The sequence below is a fragment of the Stegostoma tigrinum genome, chromosome 39 (assembly GCF_030684315.1).
Source record: "Stegostoma tigrinum isolate sSteTig4 chromosome 39, sSteTig4.hap1, whole genome shotgun sequence".
NCBI classification, from domain to species: domain Eukaryota; kingdom Metazoa; phylum Chordata; class Chondrichthyes; order Orectolobiformes; family Stegostomatidae; genus Stegostoma; species Stegostoma tigrinum.
Window position 1 is genome coordinate 14220372 of NC_081392.1, and position 25945 is coordinate 14246316.

At 49.5% G+C, this 25945-nt stretch overlaps 1 protein-coding gene across 2 annotated transcripts in view; it reads left to right on the top strand.

Annotated features, from left to right (window-relative positions):
• ppp1r13l (protein phosphatase 1, regulatory subunit 13 like) overlaps positions 1 to 19002 on the top strand; it is a 45915-nt gene extending 26913 nt beyond the window's left edge. For both annotated transcript variants that reach the window (XM_048522207.2, XM_048522205.2), the window contains exons 3-13: positions 1493 to 1641; positions 2072 to 3224; positions 5264 to 5362; positions 6954 to 7036; positions 11049 to 11406; positions 13367 to 13863; positions 14731 to 14868; positions 15370 to 15503; positions 16235 to 16401; positions 16641 to 16840; positions 18263 to 19002. In XM_048522207.2, the coding sequence (XP_048378164.2) occupies positions 1493 to 1641; positions 2072 to 3224; positions 5264 to 5362; positions 6954 to 7036; positions 11049 to 11406; positions 13367 to 13863; positions 14731 to 14868; positions 15370 to 15503; positions 16235 to 16401; positions 16641 to 16840; positions 18263 to 18292 (3008 nt within the window). In that variant the 3' untranslated portion in view covers positions 18293 to 19002. The remainder of the gene's footprint in view (positions 1 to 1492; positions 1642 to 2071; positions 3225 to 5263; positions 5363 to 6953; positions 7037 to 11048; positions 11407 to 13366; positions 13864 to 14730; positions 14869 to 15369; positions 15504 to 16234; positions 16402 to 16640; positions 16841 to 18262) is intronic.
• Positions 19003 to 25945: the final 6943 nt, after the last annotated feature.

A 25945-nucleotide genomic window follows, 5' to 3' on the forward strand; every position in this document is an offset into this window, starting at 1 on the left:
TTTCCAGTGTCCGCAGTTCTTTCGGTTTTGAGTAAAAGCATTATTCACACACCATCACATGTCTGTCGATGGGAGCTTCCTGTGAGCAAATTGGCTGTTTTAGTTTCTTACATTAAAATGGTGGCTGGACTTCAGAATGTGCTTCATTCGTGGTGAAGAATTTTGAGACGTCTAATGGTCAGGGCAATTACAATATCAATGTGTATTTGTTATTTTCAGGCAGGCTCGTTGGAATCTGCACAGTGGGTTTTATAGGGTTCGGTCAAAAGGACTGGTCACTAAGGCGTGTTTTTAAAAGAAAAATTATTTTACCTATTTTTCTACTCAACCTCTTCAGACAGCTATTAATACCTTCTGGAACAGTTGGGAGTTGAACCTAGGTCTTCCTTTCCAAGGATAGGGACACTACCACAACAGTACAAGAGGGCCCCCTGTCTGAGGTCAAGCGACAGCCAGGCAGGGACTTCATCCTTGGGCCCCAAGATTAAAAATTTGATACTCGTCCAACTAAGCCCCCTGGGCTTGTGCTCCTTTGACTGTAGAAGATGAGGGGGTAATTTTATAAGAATTGGGAACAAATGTAAGCCATTGATTTGATAGTTTGGCCTGGATAAGGTAGATAGAGGAGGTGAACGTTATCTGATGGAGCTGAGAGAATTCCAGAGCAGAAGGGTGTAGCCTTAAAATCAGAGCAGGCCATTTAGGAATGATGTCAGGAAGCACTTATTCAAAGAATGATGCAAATCTGAAAGAAATTGCCTGGAAAAAGTCCTTTTAAGCCTGAATTAGCGACTTAAAAGTATTGAAATATAAGCTTTCCAGACTTTTAAAATCTCAAAACTGCGGATGCTTAAATCTGAAACAAAAACAGAAGTTGCTGGAATAGCTCAGCAGGTCTGGCAGCATCTGTGGTGAGAAACCAGAGTTAATGTTTCGGAAGAGTCACCGGACCCAAAACATTAACTCTGATTTCCCTCCACAGATGCTGCCAGACCTGCTGAGCTTTTCCGGCAACTTTTCTTTTTGACAGGTTTCTACTTGGGTTTAAGGGATTTGGAACCAAGAGTTGTAAGTGGTGCATACTGGCCGTTATTCGCTTGAGGGGCTGAGTGGCCTTTTGCTTCTCATTGTTGTCATGTGTGTCGTGCAGGACCAGGTTCTGTATTTATCGAACTGCTCCCTGACCACAACATAATGCCACTGATCCTCGTTTCCGAGCTAGTCTAAGGAGCTTTCTATGAAGATTGAGCCTCAGCATAAAAAGGGCTGTGGCAGCAAGATTTAATAAATATGTATGTAACTCCATACGCATTACACTTGACACTCCCCCAGGCAACACTCTGCAGTTGCTCTTCATCAGAATGAGTGAAGCATAAGCTTAACACACTGGTTTACTCTTCTTGTGTCCTTTGAACTTTATGTAATGCTCCCACTATTATGTCTCCCTCAATGACGTGTCTCTCTCTCTCTGTTCTTTCCGTTTCTAATGAAGAATGCCAGACAGGCCTTATGTTGCAATCAGCGCAGAAGAAGTTGAATGAGGCAACGCACAAACTGGACAAATTATCCCAGGAGCTGGACTCGATGTGGTCCACACAGAGCAGCCCCGTGGTTACTGATGCCGCTCAGTCTGATAGCAAGGTATCAGTATAATAATATAACCCCCCTCCCGCCCCCCCCCTTATATTACAAAAGCAGGCACCCAGGAGGTTAGGCAAAGCCTCTCGTTCGAAGAGTCAGCACCTCCGAGACTGCGGCACTCCCTCAGCGCTGCACTGGTGGGGGGTGTGGGGTGTTGCGGCTGGCGTCACTGCCCGAGGGTGCAGTTTTAAACTGACTCTCAGGCGAGTGTGTTACCTGCCGAGTCATGGCTGACACCAGAGGGTGGGCGGAGAGGGGGCTGCATGCGATGTTAAATCCTATGCTACTGTCTGTAAGGATCTGAGCCATTGGACATCATCCGGAGGGGGTGCGTTTGGGGGGGGGGGTGTAATATTTAGGGTCGAGAGTGGTGTTTGAAATTTTGCATTTTTCCCTCTTCTTCCCCCCCCATCCCCCGCTAATGTTTCAGACCTATCAGAAAGAGAGCCCGGTGACCACTTCAACATCGTCCAACATGTACGGCCCAAGTTGGGCCGAATCGCAGAGTAAATGTGATGAGCTGTTACCAGTCGTTAGTGAGACTCCATCCTCCTCTCCACAGCCATTACCAGCCTACACACCACTGGTATCTCCCCAGCAGCCTCCCACACCCTACACTTTCAATCCTGTGTTCGACCGAGCGCCCTCTCCCCGACCAATGGTGCCAGGCTCGCCAATGCTCCATCAGCAGGAGCCCCGCGCTCCGTTCGACCGAGCGCCCTCTCCCCGACCAATGGTGTCAGGCTCGCCAATTCTCCATCAGCAGGAGCCCCGCGCTCCGTTCGACCGAGCGCCCTCTCCCCGGGGAATGGTGTCAGGCTCGCCAATGCTCCATCAGCAGGAGCCCCGCGCTCCGTTCGACCGAGCGCCCTCTCCCCGACCAATGGTGTCAGGCTCGCCAATGCTCCATCAGCAGGAGCCCCGCGCTCCGTTCGACCGAGCGCCCTCTCCCCGGGGAATGGTGTCAGGCTCGCCAATGCTCCATCAGCAGGAGCCCCGCGCTCCGTTTGACCGAGCGCCCTCTCCCCGACCAATGGTGCCAGGCTCGCCAATGCTCCATCAGCAGGAGCCCCGCGCTCCGTTTGACCGAACGCCCTCTCCCCGACCAATGGTGTCAGGCTCGCCAATGCTCCATCAGCAGGAGCCCCGCGCTCCGTTTGACCGAGCGCCCTCTCCCCGACCAATGGTGCCAGGCTCACCAATGCTCCATCAGCAGGAGCCCCGCGCTCTGTTCGACCGAGCGCCCTCTCCCCGACTCGGGTTTAGCCCTGTGACCCAGTGGAAGAATCCTGAGCCCTCCGCCCACCCTCTTGTGAGTGTTGCCCATGAGCCCCAATCTTCGCCCGGTGGAATCGTGGAATGCCCTCTCCCCCAGCAGCCAGGCTTGTTCAATCCGGTGCCGTCGGCCTACCCAGGACCCTTGGGCAACACCAGAGTGTCCCCCCGTGAGAATGTTCCTCCGCTGCTGCTTTCTGCTGCCTCTCGGCATGCCCCCGACCGCTACGAGATGCTTTTGGAGGGTCCGGACGGAAGAGGTATGAGTGGCTTCGCACTCAATCCTGGAGCATTCAACGTTGGTACAGGTGAAGAATTTTGATACGTCACTTTGGTCGGGATGAGGGGCCTGAATGGTGTAAAACGAGAGATTTGTTTGCTCCCGCTTTCCCCTCAGTCACTTGCTCTACGTTACGTAGCTCGGGAAGGTTACAAGTTCCATCCACGTTCAGAGCCGCGTCAGCTAATCTCCACTTGAGAGAACCAAATTATTTAAGAATGACGGGACAGCGGTGTTTGTGCGTGCATGGTTCATTCAGTGAAATGAGGATTATTCGTTATGTCAATATCCAATCTGTTTGGCATTAGGGCCACTTGCTGTGTCGTTCTATAGTGCATTGTTTATTTGGGCAAGGATTGCTTGTGATCTAGCTGAGTGGGGTTGGCGTCCTCACTGCACATTTACAGAAGAATTTGATAAGGTGCCATGTGAAAGGTTACTGTGGAAAATGAAAGCTCATGGTGTAGAGGTTAATGTATTGGAATGGATAAAGGATCAGTTGGGTGTCAGAAACCAATAGACGTAAGTGGGTCTGTTTCTAGCTGGCAAGGTATAATGAGTGGTGTTTATGATGGAAGTCTCCAAAATTGAAGGGCATAGGGGAAAGTGTTGAGAGGGATCCAAGGGGCGCTGCCTTCCCCATAGAGGATAGAGCAGGCAACTGGAGTAGGTGGTGGTGGGGGTGGGGGGGCAGATGCAATTGTAACATTTGGCTGATGTTTACACAGGTCCATGGATGGGAAAGGTTTAGAGAGAAATGGGCCAAATGCAGACAAATAGGAACAGTTCAATTTAGGAAACTTGTGGGCATGGACGGGTTGGGCCGAAGGAGCTGTTTCCACACTCTCTGACTCTATGACTTGGTTGACATAGTAGATGGAGATGTGAAATTAGCTGGCAGCTGAAGGATAGATAGGAAAGTAAGTTGTGAAGTGGCCATAAGGAGTCTAGGAGAAGCTATAGATACAGTAGGAACTGCCGATGCTGGAGTCTGCGATAACAAGGTTTGGAGCTGGATGAACACAGCAGGTCAAGCAGCATCAGAGGAGCAGGAAAGCTGACGTTTCAGGTCTGGACCTTTCTTCAGAAAAAAACAGAAGGATCCAGAACCGAAACGTCAGCTTTCCTGCTCCCCTGCTGCCTGGCCTGATGTGTTCATCCAGCTCTACACCTTGTTGTCTTATTACAGGAGAAGCTATAGATAGGTTGTGAATGTGGGAAATATAAAATTGTCTATTTTTTGGCAGGAAGAACTTAAAGTCAGTTAAGCAGTGCAGAGCTCTAAGATGCAGAGGGATCTGGGTATACTAGGGCATGAATTTCAAAAGGTTAGTCTGCAGGTATAGCATGTAATCAAAAAACCTGTTAATAAAGTTAAATTGTATTACAAGGGATATTGGATACACAAGTGGGTAGGTTACACTTCAGTTAAACAGGACACTGTATGGGTTCAGGTGAGACAGCAGCTGGAGTGTTGTGTACGATATTTGTCATCTTTGTTGAAGGAAGGATGCACATGCATTGGAGGCAGCTCTGAGAAGGTCTACCAGGCGGACATCTGGAACAGGCACATTGCTCAGTAAGGAATAGCTGGAGAGGCTAAGCTTGGTTCTGCTGGAACTTAGAAAAATGAGGTGACTTAAATAAAATGTATAAAATCCTGAGGGGCTTGATCAGGTGGATGTGGAAAGGGTGGAATGACGGGGTCACTGTTTAAAAATCACGAGTTGCCTGTTTAAAACAGACATGAAGTGATGCTCTTCTCTGAGGATCACAAGGGTCATCTCCTGAAAAGGAAATGTAAGTGGAGTCCTTGAATATTATTAAAGCAGAGTTACTTAGATTCTTAAGCAAAAGTGTGAAAGGTTAATGGTAGACGGGAATGCAGGTTAAGGGTTGCAATCAGATCAGACATGATTGTATCAAACGGTAGAGCAGGCTTGAGGGGCTGAACGGCCTCCTTGCTCCTGATGTGATTCTCCAGGTATCGATTCTTGATGGTTGATGGGACAGAACTCCTGGAGAAATGATGGATAAATGTTTTTTAAACTTGTTCATTCACCACAGGTGACACTTTGAAGAAGAAGAAGCCTGGTGTGTGGGCTGAAGCTGATTTAGACATTGCGTATGAGAAAAAACCTTCACAAACTCCGAGCAACGAAACCAGTAAGTCTCGTCTCTGGGCAGCAATATGTTCATTATCCTCAAACAGCTAAAAATCACTGATTAATCCTGCGCAAGACGCCATTCAGCCCCTCAGCGCATTGAACTAGCCCTCCTCTGCTCTGCCCCCATAACCGTGCGTATTTCTCCTCTTCACTTGGTTATCCAATTCCCTTTTGAAGGTTGCTTTCGGATCAGTATTGACTGCCCTTTCAGATAGCACATTCCAGATCATTACAGCATGTTGTGATAAAGAAATGAAATTATGCTCCTCGCCTACCTGGACTTAATACTTTCAATCTGTACCCAAGTGGCTCTAAGCTGTCCAACCCCCTCCCCAGCATCCGCCTGCTCACTAAGCCCCACCTCGTACCAACAAATCAGAATTGTCACGTAACTGATGGAGGCTGTTCAGCCCCTTGTATCAATACTGGCTCCCTCAGCATTTTAACTTAGTGCCAAATTCCTGCCTTTTCCCTGTAACCCTGCACAATGTTTTTAGTTGAAGTCGAAAGCCCTTTTGGGACCTCATTTGAACCTAGCTCCACCTCTTTTACAGGCAGCACATTCCAGACTCTAAATTGATCGCTGTACGAGAGAGATTTTCCCCCTCACCTGGAGTTTGGTCCTTTTGTGGAACACTTCTAAGTCTGTACCTTCCCACTCTCCTCCTCCCAGTTTTGAATTTTTTTCTCTGGGATCACATGGGATTAAAGGTGTTTTAAAAAAAAGGGGGTCTTGCATTGGGGTTAGCGCTGATTTTAGCGAGTTACACAACCAGAGTAGACAAGTGGGGTTCAGTTAATGAATCTGTAATATCTTAACTGAATTGGGGCCCAGGTCTGAGGAGGTAAACGGCCTTGTCGTCTTTCCATGGCTGTGATTTTTTTTTAATCCCGAATGATATCCCCATCACTTCAGAGCCTGGGAAGGGCACGTGGAATTCCTTGGCCAGAGGGTCTTTGTCCCTGAGCTGCAGAGGGTAGAGTCTAAGGGCAGTAAGATCTATCAGTTAAAACGCGAAAGAACTGCAGATGCTGGACATCAGAAACAGAAACCAAAATTGCTGGGAAAGCTCAGCAGGCCTGGCAGTATCTGTGCAGAGAAATCAGAGTGAACGGATCGGGTCTGGTGACCCTTCCTCAGATCAGGTGGCAGCTAGGAAAGTCTCAGTTTATATGCAGGAGATATTGGTGGTGGGGATGGATGAGCAGTTGGTTGTGGTAACAGGTAAATGATAGGTGGAGATGGAGCCCAAAGAGAGAGCCTAGTTGGACACACAAAGGAGTGAATAGCAAACAGCGCCTGTTGGGCACTATTAGTAACTAACAATGGGTTGTGTGTGGTAGACCGTGTGATAACAAGGCCTGGTGTGTTGGGTTAATGACGTGAGAGAAGGGGCCGCATGCCCTAAATTTGTTGAACTTGCTATTGATTCTGGAATGCTTCAGGGTTCCCGAGCGGAAGAAGAGGTGTTGTTCTTCCAGCTTGCACTGAGCTCCGCTGGAGCACTGCAGCAAGCCTGAGACAGGGTTACTGACTCGGGTACAAGATCTAAAACCCAATGGGTGTTTGTCTCTTGATGTCACTGCAGAGCGTGAGCAGAACTGGAGCACGATGAAGCACGGAGGGAGCTGGAGGCAGACCGACCTCGATTTGGCAGTTCTCCCAAACAAGGTGAGCCCCTGTGGATATCGGACATGAGCGGTCACCTACAGAAGGACAACAGTTTTGGCCCCTTCAAACCTGTCTCGCAGTTTGGTTACATTTTGGGGGAAGGGATTCTCATTGTTTGCAGGAAATGTACGGTTCATATAAACCTGATGCATAGTGAAAGAAAAAGAGAGGATTTGTTTTCCACCTAAGAAATAACAGTTGAATTTTCAGTGATACGTTGAAATAATGACCAGCAGGAAAGCACAGAAGTGATGAGAATTGTTTTGTAACATAACAGGGTGTACATTCAGAACAATAAATAACAGTGCAATGGATATCACAGACCTGTGACCAATTCTGCATTTTAACGCCACTTGCCCCTTTGGTTCACATTTCCTAATAAAAATCCATTCATTGCAAGTTCTCTGTTTCACTTGACCATGTTAGGATTCCTCTGGCTGCTCTGATCTGAGGCCACCTGCACCCATTTTGTTATTCTGCCCCCCACGGGACTGTCTTATTGAATTGATTCAAAGTTTTAAACGTCTCAATTACCTTTTGACTTCCCAAAGCAGAGCCATTACAAACTGGGGTGGCACCCCCTTGTCTCACCCCTCTAATCCCTTTCCCGTTGGGTCAGCCTGCTGACTGCAACCCTGCCTAAGGCTGACATGTCCTTCTGGAGCTGAACACAATACGTTTCTTTCAGTTTGTTCCTGGGATTTGCATCTTCGTCCATAGATCGTAAAACCCCTACAAGTGTGGAAACAGACCCTTCTGCCCAACAACTCCACACTAACCCTCGGAGCATCCCACCCAGACCCATCCCTAAAACCCACCTAATCTACACATCCCTGAACACGAGCCAATTTAGCCCGGCCAATCCACCCTAACCTGCACATCCCTGGGCACTATGGGTAATTTAGTACGGCCGAACCACCCTAACCTGCACATCTCTGGGCACTATGGGTAATTTAGCATGGCCGATCCACCCTAACCTGCACATCCCTGGGCACTATGGGTAATTTAGCACGGCCAATCCACCCTAACCTGCACATCCCTGGGCACTATGGGTAATTTAGCACGGCCAATCCACCCTAACCTGCACATCCCTGGGCACTATGGGTAATTTAGCATGGCCGATCCACCCTAACCTGCACATCCCTGGGCACTATGGGTAATTTAGCACGGCCGATCCACCCTAACCTGCACATCCCTGGGCACTATGGGTAATTTAGCACGGCCAATCCACCCTAACCCGCACATCCCTGAGCACTATGGGTAATTTAGCACGGCCGATCCACCCTAACCTGCACATCCCTGGGCACTATGGGTAATTTAGCACGGCCGATCCGCCCTAACCTGCACATCCCTGGGCACTATGGGTAATTTAGCACGGCCGATCCACCCTAACCTGCACACCTTTGGACTGTGGGAGGAAATTGGAGCACCCGGAGGAAACCCACGCACACACTGCTGGCAAGTCCTTTTTTATTGCCCCTTGAGAAGGTGGTTGTGAGTAACGTTCTTGAACCTCTGCAGTCCATGTGGCACAAGTACTGCTTGGGAGGGAGTTCCAGGATTTTGACCCAGTGACACTGAAGGAACAGTGATGGTGGGCAGGGATTAAGATGATGGGTGTGCTTCACTGTTTAATTATCCCAGTGCTCAGTGAATGTACATCCCTGTTATGTTACAAAACAATCCTCATCACTTCTGTGCTTTCCTGCAGGTCGTTATTTAAGACTATTAAATAGTCTTAACATACTTTTACCCAATGTACGTAGCAAGGGGACCAAGTGCCCAGACAGATCCAAACCTAGGTCCAGTGCAATGAATTGGCTATGTTCCCTCAAACCATCCACTTCAATGGGATTGGAAATAGAGCTGCACTTCAGTGAAAGAGGCCATTTAGCACATTGATGGTAACAGTGAGGCTATCGACTATTGTAAGTGGGCTTCTGGCTTACGAATGTGCTTCAGGTAAGGAATTCCATCCCTGCTGCAAGGCCTATGTGATACTCCAGAATAGGCCACTCTGTCCCTCATACCTGCTGTACCCTGTTTACACTGGCTTATTTTTGAAGCAGTTATCTGGTTAATCTTATCATGCCCATCTGATTTCATTTCTGCTCTTGTGGGAGTTACTGGGCAGATCTGTCATTAATTGCCATTCCCTTAACTGCTCTGGAACTGAGTGGTTCGCTAGACCTGTCCAGAGGGAAGTTGAGAGTCCCCTGCTGTGGAGGAATAAGGGAGGATGGAGAGACAGGGAAAGAGGAGTTAACGCCACATTGGCTGGCAGGGTAGAGCAGATTTGGGGGGGGCAGAGTGGAGTCTGACATAGGCCTTGTAGCAGGGATGGAATTCCTTACCTGAAGCACGTTGGTAAGCCAGATGCCCATTTCCAATAATCAGTAGCTTCACTGTTACCATCACTGAGATTCACTGTCAATTCTAGATTGGCTTGATTAGTTTTATGATCATATCTACTTGAATGAGTGTAGTGAAAAGTTACAGTCAACACTTATAGCACCATCTTGGGCAGAAAGGTAGCTGTGTACAAATACAGAGGGGAAAGCAGGACTATTCCAGTGACATAGAACATAGAACATTACAGCACAGTACAGGCCCGTCAGCCCTCGATGTTGTGCCGACCTGTCATACCGATCTCAAGCCCATCTAACCTACACTATTCCATGTATGTCCATATGCTTATCCAATGACGACTTAAATGTACCTAAAATTGGCGAATCTACTACCGTTGCAGGCAAAGCGTTCCATTCCCTTACTACTCTGAGTAAAGAAACTACCTCTGACATCTGTCCTATATCTTTCACCCCTCAATTTAAAGCTATGCCCCCTCGTGCTCGCCGTCACCATCCTAGGAAAAAGGCTCTCCCTGTCCACCCTATCTAACCCTCTGATTATTTTATGTGTTTCAATTAAGTCACCTCTCAACCTTCTTCTCTCTAATGAAAACAGCCTCAAGTTACTCAGCCTTTCCTCGTAAGACCTTCCCTCCATACCAGGCAACATCCTAGTAAATCTCCTCTGCACCCTTTCCAAAGCTTCCACATCCTCCTTATAATGCGGTGACCAGGACTGTACATTATCACTACCCCCTCATTGTGATGTTCTGTCACCTGAACAAGCAGCAGTTTCTAGGGATTCAACCTCCCCGTTGAGACCAGAATCCCCTTGTCTCCTGCGGACCCTCCTGAATTCTCAGGAAACTCCTTCATTCCCGGTTCTGAAGAAGGGACCCTAAACGTTATGCTCTGCTTCCTCTCTCCACAGATGCTGCCAGACCTGCTGAGTTTTTCCAGCAAAATTTCTGCTCTCATTCCTTCGTTGCCATTGGCCACCTTTTCAATTATGGTCTTATGATCAGCAGTGAGGTTCCAACTGTCGAGCGTCTGCATTGATTGAGCCCTGGGGGCGGAGGCGAGGCGATAGGTTTCAGTTTCAGGAAGGGATTTGCATTGTTACGGCACCTTGGGATGCCCCGAAGCACTTTTTAAAAAAGTTTGTGGTGATGAGAGAAGCCTCCCATATACAAGGGTGTAGTGTACTTGTGGCAAAGCAGGGGACTTTTCTGCTGTAGTAAGAGGCTTTTTCCTCAGGTGGAGGTAGCTATTACGAGGTGGGGGGCACAGTTTTAAAACGAGTGGAGGTAGATATAGGGGAGACGTCAGAGGTAGGTTCTTTACTTAGAGAGTGGTCGGGGCGTGGAATGCATTGCTGGAGAGGGTAGTGGAGTCGGCCTCATAGGGGCATTTATGTGACTATTAGATAGGCATATGGATGATAGTACAAGGCAGAGATGGAGGTTAGATAGACCTTAGGATTAGGGTAAAAGTTCAGCACACATTGAGGGCTGAAGAGCCTGTACGATGCTGTACTGTCCTCTGTTCTATGTAAAGGGCCCAAAACACATTGGAGGATAAGGAAATGTTGTCGTATGGAGAGGGTGTGTTATAGATGAGGAGGAACTGGGTTAACATTGCCTCTTTCTCTCTTACCATCCCAGGCTTTAGCAAGACAGAGCAAGGCATTCAATTCAATTCAGATATACGGCACCCTACCCAAAGGAACTGTCCCACCCCAATGGAGACACGAGACTGCCCACCAGCAGAGGAGGTCTCCCCAGCACAGCCCCTGGCCCAACTTGCCATCCCCGATCGTGTCCCGGACCAGCGTCCCACCGTCAGGCTCCCGGCCCTCGTCCATCAAGGAGCGCAGGAACGTCCTGCCCCTCTCGGTGCTGATCAGGCCCACCATCGTCAGCCGGGGCCAGGGGAGGATCGCCGCTGGGGCCAGACTCCCTCAGGACCACTTTGCTGCCCCTCCAATGATGAGATACCCACAATTCCAGCCGATAACAGAAGGTGAGTCCAAGCCTGTGGCTGTGTATCTCTATCCATATGTCACTGGATGAAACCTGGGTGGGGTGGCGGCTGTGTGCTGGTGAACAGGGAGAGGGAAGTTGGAGAGAGGAACATCGTTTTCTTTCTAGCATCCTTTACAGCCTCAGGAGCACCCCAGACCAGTTCAGTGCCTTTTGACACCTAAAACTCTTTGGTATAATCCTTTGAACCTTGCATCGCCAGCAGTAAAGAAGGAATTTAGCACGTTTCCCTTCATTGCTGAGTCCTTTCAGTGTAGGAGTTGGGACCTCATGTTGAGGTTGTACAGGACTTTAGTGAGGTCTCTTTTGGAGTCCTATGTCCAATCCTGGTCACCCGATTGTGTAGGCAGGATATTATTAAGCTGGAGAGAGTTTAGAAGAGTTTTACCAGGATGTTGTCAGGACTGGAGGGTTTGACTTATGAGGATAGGCTGGGACATTTTCATTGAAGTGTAGGATGTTGAGAGGGTGACTTTATAGAGGTTCATAAAATCACGGGAGTTATAGATAACGTGAGCGGCCGGTGTCTTTTCCCTAGGGTAGGGGAATTTCAAGACCTGGGGCATTTTTGAGGAGAGACATTTTTAAAAAAGTAAGACATGAGGGGCACTGTTTTGAAACACAGACAGACGTCGTGCGTGGAATGAACTTCAGGGGGAAGTGGTAGATGTGGGTAGAATTACAACGTTTAAAAGACATTTTGATAAGAAACGGTTGGAGGGACATGGCCAGGAGCAGGCAGGTGGGACTAGTTTAGTTTGGGATTATATTCGGCATGGACTGGTTGGGCCGAAGGGTCTGTTTCCGTGCTGTATAACTTTATGACCTGTTGTAATGTGGGAAGCACTGCAGCCGATAATGCACACAGCAAGATCCTGCTGTGGTAAATGATCGGATGACCTGTATTATTTTTTCCCCTTCGCGTCAAGCTGGTTTGAGGACCCCTCGGACGACGCAACACCAACCTCGGGCAGTTCGTTGCTAACCTCAGCCCTGGTTTTGAGCTGAAACCCAAAGCCTTGTACTGTGTCTGTCGAGTATCCTTCATACCTAGCCACAATTCTGCAGCACATTTCGTGCCTTCGCAGTGCCTCCAAAGGGCTTCAGATCCACTGAAATAAGATTGAGGTGTAGCCTCTGAGCCCGCGTGTGAGAAAACAGAACCATTGTGTGCACCGAATGGCCCCACCAATGTTCACAAGCTTAGTCACCAGTTAGTCTGTGTTTGAGGTTACTTGGGAGGTTGGAATGTTGGCTGGCATTCTGAGTGAACGCCCTGCTTCACCTGTGAACTCCTTAGAGACAAAATAAAAGCAAAATGCTATAGATGCTGGAAATTTGAAATAAGGTCAGAGTGTGGGAGAAACTCAGCAGGTCAGTGGAAAGAGGAAGCATTAACTGTTTTAGTATGACTCCACTTCACAGCTATATGCATGAGTGTGCTGTGTTCATAGAGTAGGATTGTGGAATCCCTACAGTGCAAAGAGAGGCCATTCAGCCCATTAAGTCTGAACGACCTGCCAAAGAACATCCCATGCCCCTACCCTATCCCCTGTAAGTCTGCATTTTTCGTGGCTAACCCACCCACCCTGCACATCCTGGATGCTATGGGACAATTTAGCATGGCCAATCCACCCTAAGCTGCACATCTTTGGGACTGTGGGAGGAAACTGGAGCACCCGGACGAAACCCACGCAGACACGGGAAGAATGTTCAAACTCCACACAGACAGTCGTCCAAGGGTGGAATTGAACCCAGGTCCCTGGTGCCGTGAGACTGCAGTGGCTAACCACTGAGCCACCGTAGGCAGGTGTGGGTGAGGGAGAAAAGTGGGGGAAATGTCCTGAGGAGAGGGGATGGCGATCTGTCAGTGTTATGTTTTGACCGTTTGCGTTAACTGTTTCTGTGTGTGTTCTGTCTCGCACCACTCTCTGTCACAGGTGGCAGGAAGATGCCTGATTTCTCAGCTCTGCCCTCCAACTCCCGGCACTCTCCCCTTCCTCTGCCAGAGATGGGTGAGGTAGAGACGGAGATTGCCAACATTCTGCAGCCTGGAGACTCCCCTGATGCAGAGAACATTCCCCGGCCCCTGTCACCCACCCGCCTGCAACCGGTTTCCCTGCCGGACTCCGAAGCTATCCAGGACATGGAGGAGCTGATGCGAATCCGAGCCGCCATTCCACGCCCGCTGAAGAGACGAACATCCATCGAGCAGCCTGTGCAGTGGCTGGTGCCCATGCAGAAACAAGCCCACCTTTACCAGCAGCTCACCAAACTCTTCACTCGCAGCGGAGCTGGCCAGAGGAAACAGCAGGACCCTGCTGAGGGAAGTGCCTTGTCCAGCTCGCCGCAGATCTCGCCTGCTTCAGAGTCTAACGTTGCCCCAGGTCTTCCCGCCCCGATACTGGAATTTCCCACAACACCATCTACATCGCCTGTGAGTTCAGCTGCTGTCTCCATGCTTCTGTCTCTCTCGCTTGCGCTCTCCCATCTCCCCTTGTCCCGCTGATTGTGGCACACTTTCATACAAAGTCGGTTTACCCAGTCCAGTCCAATTTCAGTTGGGTACACTCCTGATTCAGTGCCTAGGCTCTATGCTGTAGGCTTGGGTGGGGGGGGTGTCTCGATGGGCTGAATTGCCTACTTTTGTTCCTTATGATCTTAACTGTCGCCCTGCTGTAGCGGGTTTGTGATGAAGGCACGTTGCCCGCACAGTTGCTGCCCTAGGAGTGTTTGGTGGGGACAGTGTAGAGGGAGTTTCACTCTGTATCTAACCCCATACTGTCCTGTCCTGGGAGTGTTTGATGGGGGACAGGGTAGAGGTGGCTTCACTCTGTATCTAACCCTGTGGTGTCCCTGACCTGGGAGCATTTGATGGGGACAGTGTAGAGGGAGCTTTACTTCTGTTTATTTCCAGTTTAAAAGAGTACAGGGATCTTTTAGTCTGTGTCCTATCCCATGCTGTACCTGTCCTGAGGTTTTTGACGGGAAATGCAGTCAGACCTATGAAGGATTCCAGTCTCTATTCTGGTCTTTGACAATCTGGCCTGAATCTCCCTCTGGGACTATGATAGGGCGGCTAAAACAGGGTAACGGGAACGTGGTGAGACTTGAGATAACAAGGTGTAGAGCTGGATGAACACAGGCCAAGCAGCAGCTGAGGAGCAGGAAAGCTGTCGTTTCGGGCCTAGACCCTCCTTCAGAAACTTGTGCTGGTTTGATGTTTTTACCCTGTGCGCGGGACACACGCACAGCGAGGACAGGCTATGCTAATCTTGGTTTTCTCCCTCTGGGCCTTTTCTAGGTGAAGCATTCAATCCTGAAGCAAGGAGACAGCTCTGGGCCAAGCAAAACCACGAGGGCACGGCTGAATCCTTTAGTGGTGTTGCTGGACGCTGCGTTACTCGGGGAGCTGGAGGTGGTGAAGCGAGTGGTGTATGAGGTGAATCAACATGACTCTGTTCCTCCACCTTAGATTTCTGACTGAGCCCTTGTCCCTCCCTCACGCTCCCCAGGGTCGAGGAGTCCAAAACTAGAGGGGCATAGGTTTAAGGTGAGAGGGGAAAGATTTAAAAGGGATCGTTTTCACACAGAGGGTGGTGCGTGTATGGAATGAGCTGCCAGAGGAAGTGGTGGAGGCTGGTACAGTTACAGCATTTAAAAGGCATCTGGATGGGGACATGGATAGGAAGGGTTTAGAGGGATATGGGCCAAATGCTGGCAAATGGGACTGGACTAAATCAGGATATCTGGTTGGCACGGACGAGTTGGACCGAGTGGTCTTTTTCCGTGCTGTATGACTGACTGTCAAAGCCCGTGGGTGTGTTGGTGGGTAGGGTGTGAGCTGAGTGTGCTGTTGGTCAGAGGGTGAATCGGGAAGCTGGTCTTGCGTCCACAGCCCACCACTCACGGTAACTTGACGCACCGCTCTGTTCTCTTCCAGATGGACGACCCGAGTCAATCCAACGACGAGGGCATCACAGGGCTCCACAATGCCGTGTGCGGTGGGCATTACGACATCGTAGAGTTCCTCGTCAACTGTGGAGTCAATATCAATGCAGCTGATGGCTATGGATGGTTAGTGGCAGTACCGCTCCCCCCCCCCCTCCCCACCCCCCCAATGCACAAATATAAGAGAAAATAGGCTTCTGTGCCCATTCAGTTACAGTCCCTGTTTCGGTTCGCTGGTGTATGAATTCTCAGGTGTAGACATGCATTTACGTAGCACCGTCAGTGCGGTAAAGCACCAGGAAGCACCTGACAGGAGTGTTGCTGATTTTAAGATGGAGCTGTGTCAGGGGACTTTGGCATCGCTGCCCAGCTGTTCGGTGAAAGAGGGATTTTTTTTAAACTGTAAAAGAGGAACAGGGAGGAGAGGTTTAGGGAGGGAATTTCAGAGCTCGGGGTCCAGAGAGCGGAAGGCACGGCTCAACATGGGAGAGAGTTTAAAAAATGGTGACGTGCCGGTGGTCACAGCCGGAGCTGCAGAGAGCATTCCTGAGTTTGGGCGTTAGTTTGTGGCAGGTTGGTTCCTGTTTCAGGGTTTGCTTGGTCTTGTGATGTACAGGCCAGGGAGCAGGTCGGTGTTCCTGTTCCTTCTCCAAATCGAACATGCATGTGTGGGGATGTGGCTTGGATGTGATGCCTCTGTCAGTTCCGTAGTTAGCCAAAGCGTACTCTAGCAGTGTGCTTCAGCAGCAGTTGGTGCCTTCAGAAAGGGAGAGGAGTAAGGGGTCCCTGATTGTTTAAGAGAAGATTAAGAGCATTGACGTATTGATGGTTACTGATGGGTTGTTCTCTTTGCTTAGGACCCCCCTGCACTGTGCAGCATCCTGTAATGACTTAGCAATCTGTACTTTCCTGGTGAAGAAAGGGGCAGCGATCTTCTTGACAACTCTGAGTGATGGAGACACGGCTGCAGAGAAATGTGACCGTTACCTGGATGGTTATGAGGAATGTGCTCGATTTCTGTTCAGTGAGTATAGGCCCACGCCTTAAACCATTTTGTACCTCCCTCTTCCCAGCGCTCCTGCTCCCATACACCGTCTCCGGCCCCCGCCTCCCTGTCCCCAGTGCCCCCCCGCCAACACCGACCCCAGCGTGCGGCCCTGTCCCCAGCACACTTTCTCCCTGCCCACCCTCAGCGTGCACCCTTCTCGATCTGTGGTTCTTCTACTTCTCCTATTCAAACCCCTCTCTGTCCCCCCACCGAAGGCGCTGAGCAGCAAGCTGGGATGATGAACAGTGCAGTGGTGTATGCTCTGTGGGATTATGAGGCTGAGAACAGCGATGAGCTCTCCTTCCGTGAGGGCGAGGCCATCACTATCCTGCAGCGGGGCGACAAGGAGGAGAAGAATTGGTGGTGGGCTTCGCTTTACGGCCGAGAGGGCTACGTCCCCTACAACCTCCTCGGGGTAAGTGCTACGTTATGCTGTCTCGCTCACAGCCCCTTCCCTTCCCTTTGTGAGGGGATCTTGTGCTGCTCCTCATGTAAAGTTAGACAGGGATGGTTGGGCGACTATTCACCTCTGCTAGGCACCACGGGTTGAGCCTATTGCCAAGCCTCCAGTACCTGCATTTTCCACCAGGTGGCACCATGAGAAGCATCGGTTGCTGGTACTGTGATGATGAGGATAGGTACTGAGGCTCCCTATTCAGGGAAGAGGGCTGTGTGGCCACAGTACTGTGTGACACGTTTGGGTCCGGTTAAAGTTGCCAGCAGTGGAGTGGCCTCACCTTTTGAGTGTCAATCCCCATTTGTGGACGGTTGTTGCAATGTGGTACTGAGGTAGTGCCGCACACTCAGACGTTAAACACAGGCCACATCTGCTCCCCTCAGTTGGACACTAAAATCCCAGGGTCACTGTTTTTCAGAACTCTCGTGTTCCACCAAAATTTGCCCTTCAAATCCCTCCTGAATTTTATACTAAAAAAATACACAAGCAAAACACAGGTGCTGAAAACTGTGACTAAAAACAGTTAAGTGCTGGGCTTTTAATTGTTTCATAAAATGTGAACTTGCCGACTAGGCTCAGATCTTATACAAGGTAATGGATGTGACAGGCTTAATCTATCAGCACAACTGAAGCTCTGCCCAGTCCGATCCGTAACACAGTCTCTGGGTGAAGCATCAGGTTGAACAGCAGTGTGGCTCTATCTTGTGACAGAGACCCAAGTATTGTCACACCTATCTCTCGTTGGTGAAAGTTAACCTGCCTGAGAGTTTATGTGGCCTGAGTCTAGTTACTGAGATACAATGAGCTATGTGTTGCAAAGGGCCTGTTCGGAGACATGTCTGTGTTCCATCCTCCATCGTAGATTACTGAACAGCTCCATAGAGGAATGTAGGAAAACCTTTTACTGAAGGTACCCAGTTAGCACATCAGTATTTTAAAGCACTTGGTGTGTATTTACCTCCAGTGGGGCATTTAACCTGTTGCAGTGTGGAAACAGGCCATTCAGCTTATCGGGTCCACACTGACCTCCCGAAGAGCATCCTACCCAGACCCACCCTATACCCGTAACCCTACATTTCCCATGGCTAACCCACCCAGCCTGCCTGGACACTGTGGGGCAGTTTAGCACGGCCAATTCACTCTAACCTGCACATCTTTGGACTGTGGGAGGAAACCGAAGCACCCGGAGGAAACCCACACAAACACGGGGAGAATGTGCAAACTCCACACGGGCAGTTGCCCGAGGGTGAAATTGAATCCGGGTCCCTGGTGCTGTGAGGCAGCAGTGCTAACCACAGAGTCACCCATGAGAGATCCTGAGGTTGTAAAAGGTGCTATACAAATACATGTCCTCTCTAATAGACCCTGTTTGTTTTCCAGTTGTTTCCCAGAGTGAGGCCAGCGGTGTAGGAGGGAGATGCATCCTCTTCATGGACAGGCTTACACCAGTTCCGTCAGACAGCAGCAGGAACACTGGCGTTCCAAGCACTGGGTACCGCAGCTCGGACCATCAGCTGATGCTGTGTGACTTGCTGATCCGGGATTCTGAGTGGGAACGCTGCTCAGCAACAGGTTTCCCATTCTTGACAGTGTCGGCTGCTGCTGTGCACGTTTGTAGAGTCCGTTGGGTGGTCACGGACAAGAGGCCATTCAGCCCATTGAGTTCCATGCTGTTCCCCAATGGGCAGTGCAATAACTGAGCCCCGTTCGCGTGTCATACTGCAACGTGGTGGCAGCGTTATGACTCTTCCTGGTTTGGTCATTGATCATCACAAAGTATGTGAAACCTTTTGAGATTAATGGATTCCAATTTAAATTCATCCTCATCTCACCCCACAATTCCCAGCTCGATGACATTCCCTCTGAGGAAGTTGCTTCCTCTCATTATCTATCCACATTTCTGCCAAGACAACCCATGACACAAAACGATGAACTTTTCAAGGACATTGCGTTTGTAAATAAGCTTGATGTAATTGAAATTAAATCCTTCCTTCATTCCCATTAGGGACACAGCCTACACTAATTCATATTTTCCTTCCTTTTTCTCTTCCACTGACCAGATCGCACAACTAGTGGTCAGGGACAGTGCTTGCCAGTGTGTTTCTGAATGTTTTAATGCTTTGTACAGATATTAAAATAATATTCTCAGAGCTGCAGTAATTTCATTTGTCATCTGTGCTTGGTTCCAATCTGGGTTGGGGGGTTGGGGTTGCGGGGGGAAGGGAGGGAGGGGGTGAAGAGAGAGAGAGAGAGAAAGAAAGAAAAAGGTAGAGAGAATTTGTCAATCACAAGAAATTCCCTGTAATTTGGTTTGTTGGATGCGAGACTCCATTGAGTAGGTATTTGTGTGGGAAGGGATTGAGGCTGTATCTCAGTCATCCTGGGCCCCCAAACCATCCAGTCAGTCAATCAATCAGTCATTCATTCTCACTTGGAAAGGCAGCTTTAGTGGTAACGACCCTGGACTGGTAATCCGTGCTAATGCTTAGGGGTCGTGGGTTCAAATCCTACCATGGCTGGTGGAATTTGGACCCCATTAATAAAATTTGGGATATAGGGTTGGCCTCAGTGTCGGTGACTACGAAAGGATCGTCGATTCGTGAAAGAACCCGCCTGGTCCATTAATATCCTATAAGGAAGCTAATCTGCCGGATCTGGTCTCTGTGACTCCAGACCATGGTTATGTGTTTTACTGTTTTCTGGCCCAAGCAGCCACTCCATTCAGTGGGCAGTTCGCGATAGCAACAGAAGCTGGCCTTGACCACGATGCCCAAACGTTTTAAAAATATATGTAAAAGTGATGGCCTTTAACTCCAGGCATATGATTTCAGCCCCGTCCAGAGTCCTTTACTTGTGTGTATTCTAACCAGCATTGTACAAGTGTTGTACATCCTTATCCTCCACGGATTATATCAGGACTAGGCCGTTCGGCCCCTTAACCCTGCTCTGCCATTCAATATGATCATGGCTGATTTGCTTGTGGCCTCTACTCTACTTTCCACTAGCCCCCCTCCCCAGCCCACTCTGAACATAGACCAGCCCAGCACAGTACAGGCCCTTCAGCCCATGATGTTGTGCCGAGCTTTTATCCTAATCCTAAAGTCTGTCTAAACTCCACCCCTACCTTATACTATCATCCATATACCTACCTAATAGCTGCTTAAATGCCCTTAATGAGGCACTACCCTCTCGGGCAATGCATTCCACGTCCTGACCACTCTCTGAGTAAAGAACCCACCTCTGACAACTCCCTATATCTACCTCCACTCACTTTAAAACTATGCCCCCTCGAAATAGCTACCTCCACCCTAGGAAAAAGTCTCTGGCTGTCCATTCTATCTATACCTCTGATCATTTTGTACGCCCCTATCAAGTCACCTCTCATCCTTTGTCGTTCTAAAGAGAAAAGCCCTAGTTTTCCCAACCTTTCCTCGTAAGACCTTCCCTCCATTCCAGGGCAACATCCTGGTAAATCTCCTCTGCACCTTTTCCAACGCTTCCACATCTTTCCTGTAATGAAGTGGCCAGAACTGGGCACAATACTCCAGATGTGGCCGAACCAGGCTTCTTTGTATAGCTGGAGCATAACTTCACAGCTCTTGAACTCAATTCCTCTATTAATGGAAGTTAACACCCCATATGCCTTCTTAACAAATCTATCCACCTGGGTGGCAGCTTTCAGGGAACTGTGAACATGAACCCCAAGATCCCTCTGCTCCTCCACACTGCCACGAATCTTTCTGTTAACCCTGTATGATGCTTTCAAGTTTGTCGTTCCAAAATGAATCTGGTTGATTAAACATTTGTCTAACCTGGGCATCAATATGCCATCTCCACTCCTTTCTGGGAAAGGAAATCTACCTTCGGTATCTTACGTGACAGGCCCTTGTCTTTAAACAGTGCCCCTTCACTCCAAAAATCCCCCACCAAGGGAAATACCCTCTCAACATCCGGTCTGTCAGAGCCCCCTCCGACTCTCCACCAGCTGCAGATAGACCAATCCCAATGCGCACTCACTAAACCCACAAGCTCTGCTTCTCACTCCTGACTCTGAAGGGTACTATTGAGGCTTTACTCTGTATCTAACCCCGTGCTGTCCCTGCACTTGGGAGCATTTGATGGCAGACAGTGTAAAGGGAGCTTTACTTTCAGGTTACTTCCTCTTATACAAGAGTAGAGGGAGCTTTATTCTGTACCTAACCCCAGGTTATACCTATCCTGAGTGTTTGAAGATGGTGTAGAGGAAGCTTTACTTTATTGTTAACCCTATGCTTCCCCTGATCTGGGACTGAGTGGAGAGGGCCCCAAGGAAAAATATCTCTGAAGATTTTGGAAGCTCGGATTATAGTTCTCGTGTGTGGAGTAGGGTTTTGACCCCATGGTCTGACTTTTAGTGGAACGTGCTTGCTCTCTGAGCATCACTGGGCATATTTATTCTCCCAGAGGCCTGGGACTGTCTGTCTGGACAGCAAGTCTGACTCAGACCCCTGGCTGCTGGTCAGCTGGAGCATCCTGACTGCCTCTGGGATTAAGCTATGCCCTTCGGCCCGTTCAGCAGCTTCCGCACTTGGACATGTCAGAGCTGCTCAAACACACACATGCTTGATTTAAGAGACCCCTCCTGCTCTGCCAGGCACAGCCTTTGTCAGTGACCCACCAGGCTGCAGGGGTTGGGGTTTAGAACTACAAAGGAAGATCCCATGTTTATTTCCTTATCTTAGATGTGCGCTGAGGAGCACTAACCAGTCAGCTCTACCTGCCTTGTCTGTCCTCTCCACCGAAAACTACGCCCCCCGCCCCCACCGATAAAACCCAATAATGAAGTCACTGTTAAATCTGTTTCAGCACCATTTTAGGGGAGAGTAGTTCAGAGGGTGACAACTTGCAGAGTGAATAAAACCCCTCATCTTACCCCCAACTCTCTTTACCAATCGTCTTTAATCTGTACCCCCTCAGGTTCCAGGAACAGTGTAAGACCATAAGGTGTAGCAGCAGAATTAGGATGTTTGGCCCATCAAGTCTGCTCCGCCATTCGCAGAGATCATACCTGGTCTGCCAACCCTCCATTCCTTTTTTTTCTGCCTTCCCCACCCCCCCCCCACCCCAATCACTCGATTCCCTTAATTACTAAACCTCACTGCCTCACTCAGGATTCACAAAGCATTCTGACAGCTGTTGTGGAATCAGGATGGAGCCAAGCGGTGTGTCAAGGAATGGGGACTGGGGTTGGGGGTGGGGGTGGGGGTGGGAGGGGTGGTGGAGGATGGAAGGGGGAGGTGGTCAGTCTTCGATCTGCTGATGTGAAACCTAAGAACCCTCGCTGTGGGGGTGGGGGGTGGTGGGGGAGGGGGAGTGGGGAAGGACCCGTCACAGCTAATGTGCGTTCCAGAATTCGCTGAGCTATCCCTGGGACATTGAGACTTTTTATAAACCTGCAGCATTTTCCCTATCATCTCCTGCCTGGGAGATGGTGGGAGGGGGGAGAGCAGGAGAGAGTTCAGTGTCAGGTATCAGTGAATGGATTGATGCTTTGACAGTCCCACCCCAGGATACTGTAGCAGTGGTTGGTGGAGGTGTGGTGGGTGGGCTTGGTATTGCGAGCCCGCGCTCCTGCCAGCAGGTCCCCTTCCCCGCTTCCCTGTTTCCTGTCCTATCTCATCTGTGGCAAATCCATCTCCTGGCCTACCAGTGTACACAAGTTATAGCCGCTATATATAAACAAAAATCCCAAGAGCCGACTTTACAATAGCCTCAATCTTTGACAGGACATGGTTTAACTATTTCAGTGCTGTCGTGAGGTGTTCTCATTCCGGTCTTTTGTCCAATACCCAACCATCTCAGAAGGTTCACCACCTTCTGGCATGAGACTCCACAGAGGCTAACCAAACTGCCTGACTGCCATGTTGCCCAGTTGGTGAGGTGTGGGGGCGTGGTAGCATTCAGAGCTGGGAACTCCTGTTGCAGACCAGGGCTGGTCATGGAAAGCTTGGCTTCCATGGGTAGCATCTTGCCTCCTGGAGGCTGAGGGTCTGGGGTTCAAGCCCCACTCCCAGGTTCTGGATCACACGGTTGAAGATGCCATCTTTCCCCAGTGCCTGAGAAAGACCCCACAGCGGCTGTTTGAAGAGGAGAACATACCTTCTTTATTGGGTGCAGGTGGATGCTTACACAGGACTTCTGATGGCATTTGGGCCAGATCTTCAGGCCAATGGTGATGCCGTGGGCAGTGTCCAGCTGCCAACGTGTGGTAGAGCTGTCTGTTTTCCACTGGGACTGCCGACTGACCCTTGGTGAAACAAAAATGACCAGTTTTTAAAAATTCATAAATGAATTATGGGTATCGTTAGCCAGGCCAGCATGTTTTGCTCCATCCTAATTGCCCCTTGAGAAGGTGGTGGTGAGCTGCCTTCCTGAACCACTACAGTCCATGTGCTGTAAGTTGACTGACAATGCCCCTTAGGGAGGGGATTCCAGGATTCTGACCCAGCGACACTGAAGGAACAGCGATATATTTCCAAGTCAGGGTGGCAGGTGGCTTGGAGAGGAACTTGCAAGGGGGTGGTGTTCCCATGTATCTGCTGCCCCTTGTCCTTCTGGATGGAAATGGCCATGGGTTTGGAAGGTGCTGTCTGAGGATCTTTGGTGAATTTCTGCAATGCATCTTGTAGACGCTACACACTGCAGCGACTGAGCGTCAGTGGAGGGCGGGAGTGGGATGTAGTGCTAATCAAGTGTGGGCTGCTTTGTCCTGGATGGTGTTGAGCTTCTTGAGTGTTGTTGGAGCTGCATCCATCCAGGGCAAGTGGGGAGTATTCCATCACACCCCTGACTTGTGCCCTATAGATGATGGACAGGCTATGGGGAGTCAGGCGTTGAGTTATGAACCACAGTATTCCTATCCTCTGATCTGCCCTTGTGACCACTGTGTTTATGTGGTGAATCCAGTTGAGTTTCTGGTCAATAGTAACCCCCAGGATGTTGATAGCGGGGGATTCAGTGACAATAACACCATTGAATATCAAGGGGTGATGGTTAGATTGTCTCTTATTGGTGATGCCTAGTATTTGAGTGGCACAAATGTTACTTGTCAGTCCTCCTGTCTCCCGCAAGGAAAGTCCATTAGGTGCAGGAAAGTCAAAATGAGTTTTATGTCCTTTAATGAAGGAGAGTGTATGGGCAAGGCAGGACAGGGTGGGGGCTTGGGCAGGGTCTGATTGGAATGATGGAGCGTTGTCACAATGGTTGGTAATGTGGAGCATTGTTTGTGCTTCTCAACTCAGTTAGACATTTTTCTGATTGACCCTTGCAGAGGTAATAGTTTGCACTCTTTGGGGTAGATGGTTTTGAACCTCAGCCTTCTGGTCCAGAGGTAAGGACACTACCACAAGACTCCTTGCTTGGATAAGTTATACTGACTAATTACTGAGTTACAGCAAGCATTCCATTTCCTGGGGGCTCTCACTGAATCTCTACAGTGCAGAAGCAGGCCATTCGGTCCATCGAATTCACACCATTCCCTTTGAAGCTCAATCCAAACAGACCCAACCCACTACCCTATCCCTGTATCTCCCATGTTGAATCCACCTCACCTGCACATCCCTGGACACTACAGGTGATTAGCACGGCCATGCCACCTAACCTGAACATCTTTCGACTGTGGGAGGAAACAGGAGCACCCAAAAGGCATTACAAACCCCACACAGACAATCGCCCATTGTCATTGCGTTGAATAGCAGTGTGGGCTTGATATGCTGAATGGTCCACTTCTCTGTCCTATATTTCTAGCTCTTTCTTTCTCAGCATCTATATAGATATTTCGCTCGCTCTCTCTCTCTTTGCTTTCTTCCATCCTGCGACCTGGAAGTAATGTCCTTCAACAACTGGCTAATGTCAGAGACAGTAAGAACTGCCGATGTTGGAGTCAGAGATAACGCAGTGTGGAGCTGGATGAATACAGCAGGCCAGGCAACATCAGAGGAACAGGAAAGCTGACATTTTGGGTCGGCACCCTTCTTCAGAAATGTGGGAGGGGAAGGGGGCTCTGAAATAAATAGAGGGGGGGGTGGTGGGCGGTGTTAGAAGGTGGAAAGTGGAGTGGATAGGTGGGAGAGAAGATGGACAGGTCGAGGAGGCGGGATGAAGCTAGTACAGGTGTGTGTAGGTAGAAAGTGGTGGGGGTTGGTCAGCGAGGAAGGAGAAGCGGATAGATGGGAGAGAAGACAGCTCAATGAGGTGGGAATGAGAGGTCAGGGGGTGGGGAGATTTTGAAGCTCATAAAGTCCACATTGAGACCATTGGGTTGTAGGCTTCCAGGACAGAATATGAGGCGCTACTCCTTCAGTTTCCAGGGGCATCGTTGTGACTAATGTCACTTAGTGATTCTTTGAGGGCAACTTCAGCATAGCCAATGATCCAGAGATCCTTACCCCCCCACCCCGTGTCCTTGTTTTACTGGCCAGTTGTTGCCTGGAGCTGGAAACCTCCTATCGACTGTGCGTTAGTCGAGAGATAAGGCTGACAGGATGGAAAGCGAGTGTTTCAGAGGAAGTTGCTGCATGCCTTGGTCTGTTTATTTACAGATTGAAACTGCATCCTGGTCAAACAGCAGCGAAAGGGAGATAAAAACCCTGTGGCCGCTGCCCCCTCCCCCCCCCACGCACACACACGCCTCGTGTCTCTCAGAGTGTCTCAGACATCGCTGACCAGTCACCATGCCAAACCCTATCGCGACTTTGTTGTCACTGTCCAGACGCTATTATCTTACCGGAAAATGATTCAGGGTCACTGTGTAACTGAGAGGAGCTGGAGATTAACTTGTCTGGTGTGTCAATAGCAATTCTCAAAGCAGGCCCTCCCCATGCTGGTGTGGGAGGTGCAGTTTATCTCAAATTGTACAGAGTCATAGCAATTTACTTCACAGAAACAGACCCTTACTTGTCCATTCCAACCAGATTATCCTAAATTATTCTAGTCCCATTTACCAGCCTTAGGCCCATATCCCACTGAACCCTTCCTATCCATGTCCCCATCCAGGTGCCTTTTAAATGTTGTAACTGTACCGGC